The sequence below is a fragment of the Octodon degus genome, unplaced genomic scaffold (assembly GCF_000260255.1).
Source record: "Octodon degus isolate 3935 unplaced genomic scaffold, OctDeg1.0 scaffold00255, whole genome shotgun sequence".
NCBI classification, from domain to species: Eukaryota; Metazoa; Chordata; class Mammalia; order Rodentia; family Octodontidae; genus Octodon; species Octodon degus.
In genome coordinates this window covers 2,061,021-2,069,717 of record NW_004524831.1, presented here as the reverse complement: position 1 = coordinate 2,069,717, position 8,697 = coordinate 2,061,021, and the positions used below count along the sequence as shown (strand labels likewise).

Below are 8,697 nucleotides of genomic sequence, written 5' to 3'. Positions count from 1 at the left end.
TGATGTTGTATATTTGTCATGGGAATGAGAGAAGAGTAACTGAGACAAAATTTGGCACCACAGGAGTGGGGTTATTGCTTTGGCTAAAGCTGACCTAGTGGATTACAAATTTTTGGGAATAGATTAAGGGAAGAGACAGGAAATGTTTGGAGAGATTGTCTACTTGTGAAGAGCTAGAACAGCTTCAGCTGTTCTGTAGGGGAGACTCTGGTCAGAGTTCAGAAGACCATAAAACTGATAGAAGACCTGCCTGTAAAGAGCAGGATAGAGAGGTTTCTCCTGAGAAGGATTGCATTGGATATTGGATTCCAGATGACTTGTGCTACTGCTTGGCCAAAAGACTATCTGAATTTTCCTCATGTCTGGAGACTTTACCTGAAACAGAGTTTAAGAATGGCTGGATGATTAATCTTTCAAAAGATATTTCAAAGCAGCCAAATATTGGGGTGGTGGCATGGCTTTTATGAGGAACTTTTAGCCAAATTTATGTTGAAAATCAAGAGCAAAGAGCCAAGTAAAATGTTTGAAAATGTTGTGAGCTTGGCCAGAAAAGAAACACCAAGAAAGCTGTGAAATGCAAAGACAGAGCTGGGAGGATCTCCATGGCCAAGATGGAACCAGAGAATGGAAAGGATGGCCTGAGGTCATCACAGGAGGCAGCAGGTCTATACCCTTTGCAGTCTCAGAACTGGAAAATGACATCAGAGACTTTGCCTTGAGGAAAAACCTGCTCTGTCCCATGTTCCAGAATCACAGCAGCCACCACACCAGGTTCCAGAATGGCGCTAGCATGGAGAATCTGTTCCTGGAATCAGAGTCAGAGTGCTCCTCAATCCAGGCACTCAAACACTACAGCTAAGTGAGAAGAAAGACTGGCTACTGATCCAGCTGGCAGCATACTTTGGCATCATCCATGTGGCACTTGTTTTTGGTGCATTCGAAATGCAAGAGTTCTGAGGTTGAGAAGGCTTCCACCTCAATTTCAGAAGAGGCTTGGAAGGCCAGGCAGTGTGCCCCTGGGAGGGTAGTGTGTGAAGCACAGAGTGAAAAGCCTATTCAGAGTAAACCCAAGAATTTTGGAAAAGCCAGAAACATGGATCATCTAAAGGAAACTGCAAAGAGGGAACCAAGCCAGGTTAAGGGAGAATCCATGGGAGCTATTATGAAGACTGCCATAGGGGCAGAGCTATGTAAGTCTTTTGGAGCTCACAACTCAGTGCAGACTACTTCAGACATTCCAGTTGGAACTATGGAAATTAAAGTTTGCTCTTCTGGATTTTGAACTTGCTTTGGTCTCAATGCTTGATATCCTGCTGTGTATAACTTTTCAAATGGTAATATTTGTTTTGTGCCACTCAGTGTTGGAAGTATTTAACTAACTTTTGTTTTGTTTTGTTTTAATGTGTATGCAATACGGTAAAATATTTATTTAAAAAATATGTGTAAGAAAATGTTCAGAAATACTTATGCATGCATATGTATTCTCCTAACATTATTCAGAATTGTAGGTAGTTTTCTTCATTTTTATTAATTTTATTGAGAAACAAATAGCAATGAGACAGTTTCAAAAGAGGTTAAAAGGACAGTTACAATAATTAATACATTATACATTGTTGTCTTCATAGTAGTTATTCATAGTAGAAGACGCAAACATGATGTCCTGTCCAAACACCATTAGTACAAATCTTTCTTCTCATTGAAGAGAAAGTAGCTGTATATCTATCCTAACTATTCTGTATATACAGATGCAAAATGACCTTCCATTTCTATCCTCTTTTTTGTTTAGTTTTGTAAGATGTGGGTATTCCATTGACAATTAAATATTGCAGGTGTGTGAATTCAGCAAAATATTCCAATATAGTCCAGCAGTCCAAATAGTAGTGGGTTATCTGTAGGACTGGTAATGTAAGAAGTTGTTGACTTGATCTTTTTATAGCTCAGCATATTAATATGGCTTTACATTTTATTTTTCATTTTTATAATTTTCTACTGGATGGTTAAGACCAAGGTAAAGCAAGACTTATATAGCAAAAAATGTAACTTCTGTAGGTGACAAGGTCAGTCAAATTCCCTGCAGATTTACCCTGAAATCCTGCAATGCCACTTGTAGATGCTTTTTCAGTGTCAGCCATGTGGATGAGTCACAGCCATTGCTTGGCCAATTTGCTCTCTGAGAAAGAGTGAGAGAATGTTTTCTCTCCATGTGACTCTCCTTAGGCACACTCTACATCGCCAATCACTTTCCACTGTGGTCCTATAATCTCCTTGATTAGAAAATTTGGGATACCACTGAGTTACGGACAGATTCCCTTATGTCCTGAGTCCTCACTGACCTTGAAACACTAGGGCCAAAATATTAACTATCCTTGCATCCCTTCCTTTCAATAATTTTTGGTCTGCAAATTTAAGTTGTTAACCCTCCAGAAGAGAAGCTTAATGATATTATTACCCTATAATATAGGCAGTTGAGTTTAACCTTACTATCTGTCTAAATATCAAATATCTTAGACATAATATGGAACAGGTATTTTCCATCAAGTATTGATATATTAAACTTTAAATCCCTAAAAAATGTAAAGAGAAAAACTAAAAACTTAAAAATAGAAACAAAAAGTTTACATATTTTTACACAGAAATTTAGAAATCTAACCATACATAGCATTGTACCAGGACAATCCTATGATATTTTTTTCTTTTCTCTTGTTTTCATTTGTTACGCTTTAAAAAAAAAAAAAAAAAAAAAGTATGGGTCCGGGGAGATGGCTTAGTAAAACAAGTGCTTGCTGAAGGGCCTAACTTTAATCCCCAGTTCCACAAAAAAAAAATTATTTGAGAGACAGTATAGCCTATAGTGCATGATATGACATTAGAAGCAGAATGTATTTAGAAGACCAGAATGATAGGCATTCCAAGTATGGCCCTAGTATTACCCATTGCTACCTTCAGTGCAGTTGCTTAGTTCACAGGTATCAGCATATATAGACTGTCAGGGTGAGAATCCTATTAACTGCTAATCAAATTAACTGCCAATTTCAAAAACCTGCTGAAGAATCTCAGGATCATTGCCTTAACCATCTTGTGCATGTAAATGTATGGTTTTGCCCCTGTCAGGTTTCCTAGCTTTCTCCTTGCCCTCTCTTCATTGTTTACTCCTTAATTTGTTGCTTTCCTTTTAATTGTGTTGGACCTTTCTACTTTTATTTCTTCTTTTGAGTTCTTACACTAGGTAGACTATAGAATATTTACACATGTGGGTCTGGTTTATTTCACTTATGAGTATATCCTCAGGTGGCATCCACTTAAATATAAACACTATGTTTATTGCTCTTTATAGCTGAGTTATCCCACACTGTATAGAAATTCCACAACTTTTTGATCCATTCCTCAGGGAACAGACATTTGGTTGTTTCCAAGATTTGCTTATCACAAATTATGCTGCTATAAACATAGGTGCACATATATCACTATGATATGATGTTTTCAGTTCCTCTGAGAAAATTCCCAGGAGGGGGTAACTTTACTTTTGTACACAGGCTCATAGCTAAGAGTTTGCCTTGGACCTTGGAGGAGACTTGGGACTAGGACTTTTCAACAATGCTGAAAGTGTTGGGTCTTTGGCAACTCTCAGAGATGGACTAAAATATCTTTTGCATGACAAGATATGCATAAGACATTGCGGGTCCAGGAAGGAATTTTATGGTTGGCATCTAGTTGTCCCCCCAAAACCTCATGAGGTCATGGGGTGGGGACTTCTAGAATTTGTGATTAAGTCAGGATCGGCTAGGATTATGGGTAATCCAAGGCTGGGATTATGGGTCTTAGTAGTGCTGGAATTATGGGTGAGTATACTTCCCCCAGCCTGGGGCAGAGAGCCTGAATGTAACAAAAGAAGGACAGATACATAGTCTTCCTCCCTGCCGCCATTGTTTCTGCTAGTCCTCTCTTCACTCCTCTTGCTCTTTGCCATCAGCAGGAACTTTTGTGCTCTGCCCTGTGCCACACTGCCTTGGAGCCAGCTGAGTATGTACTGAAATTTCCAGTAACTTTGAGCTGAATAAACCTTTCCATCCTTCATTTTGGGTGTTAGATATTTTTCACAGTAATGAGAGAAGAGTAACTTAGACAGGTAGAAAGCAATCTTAAAATTCACTTGGAAACAGCAGAGACCTACAATAGCAAAGGCAATCATGGCTAACAAAAGCAAAGCAGGAGGCATCACAATCCTTGAAATTGAACTACTAAGCCAACACAATATACCAACATGGTACTGACATAAAAAACAGACTTGTGGGTCAGTGGAACACATTAGAAGATGCAGACACAACAAAAAACACACTCAGCCAAATTATCTTTTACAAAGGAGCCAATCACATGTGGTGGAAGAAAGCCTTTTCAATGAATGGTGCTGGAAAAACTGGCTTTTCACATGTGGAAGACTAAAACTAGATCCAGGTGCATCAGCATACACTAAAGTCAGAATGAACCAAATATCGAAATATTAAAGCACAAACACTAAGTCTACTGAAAGAAAAAGTAGGTACAAAAATTAAAGACAATGGTGTACACACAAAGTTCATGAGGAAGACTCAAACTGCATGAAAAGTGCTTGGAAGAATGAGCAACGGGGATCTCTTCTGATTACAAAATCTTTTCACATTAAAAGAAACCACTAACAAAGTGAAAGGGAAGTGCATAGAGTAGGAAAAACTTCAGCCAACTGTTCTTCAGACAAAATGATTCTATCTTTAAAGTACAAAGAACTGAAAAAATTCAGTATCTCAGTGAAAAAGACAGTCCAAAAATGGACATCAGAGATGAATACACACTTCTCAGATGAAGAAATGCAAAATATATTTTAAAATATTCAACATAATTGTTCATTCAAGAAATGCAAATTAAAATAACACTAATAAGCAACACTCACCCCACAAAAGATGGTTAACATCAACAAATCAAGTAATATCAATTGCTCATGGAGCTGAGTGATTAAAGGGACCATTCTCCATTATTGGTGTGAATGGAGTTTGGTACAATAACTGTGGGAATCATTGTGGAGATTTCACAAAACACTAGGATTGTGGGTCCTACTGAGCCCACTTATTCCCCTTCTGGATATTTTCCCAGAAGAATAAAAAATATCATATCATAAAAATGTGTGTGCATCATGGTATAGAAGCACAATTTTTAATAGCTATATATTGGAAACAATGCAAATGCCCTTCAACTGAAGAATGCATAAAAAAGATGAGGTATATTTCTACAATGAAGTACTACTCACTATAAAAAATAATAAACTGGAGAAATTTATGGGTGGATGGATGCAACTTGAGAGTATATTCAAAAGTAAAAATAAATCAGATTGACAAATTTAACAATTATTTATGTTAAATTATCTCTCCAGTATAAAAAAACACGAAAGAATAAATGAGGTGCAAAATTTACAATAGATGTTGTGCAAAGGGAAGAGGCTGATGAAAAGGAAAGAACTCAGACAGGTCAAAGGAGAAAAGAAGGAAAGGGACAAGAATATTTACATCGGCAGAACAGAATACATAGCAGGAGGGCATGCAAATAAGGCCTCCCTCTAATGATGAAAACCAGCCCAGCTCTGACCCTGCAGCTCTGGTTTAGAGCTCAGCCTTGGAGCTCAGTAGTCACCAGACTCTGACCAGACTGAATACAGACAGCTCACCATGAAGCTTCTGCTGAGCTCAGTTTTCCTGTTTGCCATTTTGAAAGGTAAATTATTCAGTACAAAAGATCCTGAACATGCATGTAAGTGGACATGAGAGGGATAAACAGTGGACCTCTGTGATGATTTCTTAAACAGGATGTCTCTCTGTTCGCAGGTGTTCAGGCTGAGGCGCAGCTGGTGGAGTCTGGGGGAGGCTTGGTGCAGCCTGGGGGTTCCCTGAGACTCTCCTGCGTGGGCTCGGGATTCAACTTTGGAAGTGCTGGCATGCACTGGATCCGCCAGGCTTCAGGAAAGGGGCTGGAGTGGATTGCAATGATCTATTACGATAGTAGTAAAACGAACTATGCAGACTCAGTGAGAGGCCGATTCACCATCTCCAGAGACAACGCCAAGAGCACGTCCTATCTGCAAATGAGCAGCCTGAGACCCGAGGACACGGCTGTGTATTACTGTGCAGCTTACACAGTGAGGGAACAGCAGTGTGAGCTCAGACAAAAATCTATTTGTTGGGGCACTTATCCCCATCAGGGGTAGCTGTGATACAGGGAGAACCAGGGTGGCCCCTGGGAGCAGCTGCAGAACAGGAAGCAGTGGAGTGACGGCTTCCTGTTGGCCTCCGGGGTTTCCCTTCTGTATTATCACCACAGGACCTGCAATGCATGAACTGCCATGAAGTACCCAAATTCGAATAAACATCATCTGTCACATTTAATTTTATAGGAATTTCACTTAATGGGTAAACATGACCTGTACTCATCTCAAAATAACATAAATTTTGTGAAGTTAGTTTCCTTTTCATGACTAATCAGGATTATCCTCTAACGTTGAATATGTACATTGAATCCAAATGATAATGAATTCTCGCATGCATAAATGACTGCTTCAGATTAGGAAATCAAGTCTTTTACATCCCTCTCCATTCTAAGACTATGCAGGTCTCTCTCACCCAAGTAACACAGGCAATCTGTTAGAGCACCTCAGCGGAGAAGCATGTGGAATAAAATTTCATATTGCAAAGATCTTTAATAATTGGCTTCCTGAGCTGAGGAGATAGCTTGAAGGTTTAAGCACCTGTTTGACAAGTGTAAGGACCCGGATTTTATCCTTGGTACCGTATTCCTTGCTGGCCTGGGAAACCTTGGCCTGACATGCAGGCCACGGAAACCAGATATGGTCAAACATGCCTGTAATTCCAGCGCTAAAGAAGCTAAGACAGGAGGAGCACTATGAATCTGAACTCCTGTATGAGCCACTGTACCAAGTTAATTATTTAATTAATTAGAAAATGAAAATTGGCTGTAGTGCCTCTTCCAGAAGGCAAACAAGTGAGTGGTGTCACTCAGCATATGATGTGAAATAGCCATAATTCTAGGATCAGGAAAGGACTGAAGGACACAAGCCTCTCACACCACATTTTGGGAAGTGAGGGGAGAATGGAAGCTGAAGGAGGACATCACACCATGGAAGAGAGCCCTGGAAAGAAGGAAGTAGAAAAGAAGAAACGTTCCAGAGTTAGGCATCTTCTTGTTGACATCACCAAGCCAGTGGACTTCTTGTAGACATCGCCAAGCCAGTGGACTTCAGGATGCAAATCTTCACAAGGACAGATTTCTTCAAGAGCAGATAGAAAAATCCAGAGATGGATATGTTGATATCTCCCTTTTGGTTTATTTTAACAAAATTAAAAAGTGGACTACTGATGGCAAGATAATAGCCACAGCACAGAAAAGCTTAGCTGATGTTGAGGTGGACTTAGAAGGCACCAAAGTCAGAAAAAAAAAGCCTCTGAGTGGAACACCAAAGGATGAGGATGAGTGCACTGAGTATGTTGAATTACTTCCTAAACATGATAATCACAGCTGGATTGAAAGAGTATTTGGGAAATGAGACAATGTTGTTTATATAAGTATAGCACATTATAAGTCTATGGGAGACCTGAAGGGATTTGCCTGTGTGGAATTTGAAACAAAAGATCAAGCTGCAAAAGCTAATGAATTTCTTAACAAAGCACCAGAAGAGGCATGAAGAAAACCTGACATATGTCCTAAAACCATGAAAAACAAGCCAATCCCAGGCTTAAGAGTAGTTGAGAGGGGAAAAGAAAAAGAAAAAAGAAAGAAGACAAATGAAGACAGAAGACAATGTGCAGGGAAAGGAGGTGAGTATGGACACAAGAAGTGAGAGTATCTGTAAAGTGAAAAGAGCTGGGACCACCTCCTAATGCTCTGAAACAGAAAATGCACAACCTCAAGAATAAACCAAGAAAAGGAGAAAGTGACACAGAAGCGAGGTGCTGGTGTATCTGATGAGAGACCCATGAAGGGGGTCTCTGATTACAGCAGCACCAGAAAGAATGCTTTATAAGATCTACACTTAACAAAAGGAAAATACTTTAGCTCCTCAGCTTTTAATTAAGACTTTTTTAGAGATGAGTCCATTTTACATCACAGTTTTTCAGTAAAAACTTTATGTGTTGAAAAAAAATAAAAATTGCTCTGTTTATTTCTATTTTGTAGAATGTGCTATTAGAGAGGTTTTGTATGTACAGATATATTAAAGAATGGGTACAGGGCTGTAACTAACGAGAAGGAAAAGTGACACAGAACTGAGGTGTCCAGGTTATCTGATGAGAGACTCGTAAGAAAAAGAGAAGCAGCTCCACATATGCTGAAAGCCTGGCTCACAAGTCAAAGTTAAGAAAACAGCTCACAAAGATATTAAAAAACAGGCTGCTGAAGTTCCAAAAGAGAACAGAGATTTAGAATTCTCTACAGAAGAGGAAAATATTAGAGACATCAAAGAAGGTTCTCTATAAAAAACCAAGGTGAATGAGGCCATAGAGATAGCTCAGTAGAATAGGCACTTGCTTCCCAAGCACAAGCTCTTGAGTTCTATCCTGGGTACCACAAAGAAAGAAAGAAAGAAAGAAAGAAAGAAAGAAAGAAAGAAAGAAAGAAAGAAAGAAAGAAAGAAAGAAAGAAAGAAAGAAAGAAAGAGAAAGG

General features: G+C 39.1%; 1 pseudogene and 1 gene segment (V, D, J or C); both read left to right on the top strand.

The window, feature by feature from the left end:
* The first annotated feature begins 5,637 nt into the window (after positions 1-5,637).
* Positions 5,638-6,229, top strand: LOC101581260. The segment is given in 2 exon segments: positions 5,638-5,739; positions 5,850-6,229. Coding segments are annotated over 2 exon segments (426 nt in total).
* Positions 6,230-7,128: 899 nt separating this feature from the next.
* Positions 7,129-8,697, top strand: part of LOC101580860 — a 2,588-nt pseudogene continuing 1,019 nt past the window's right edge.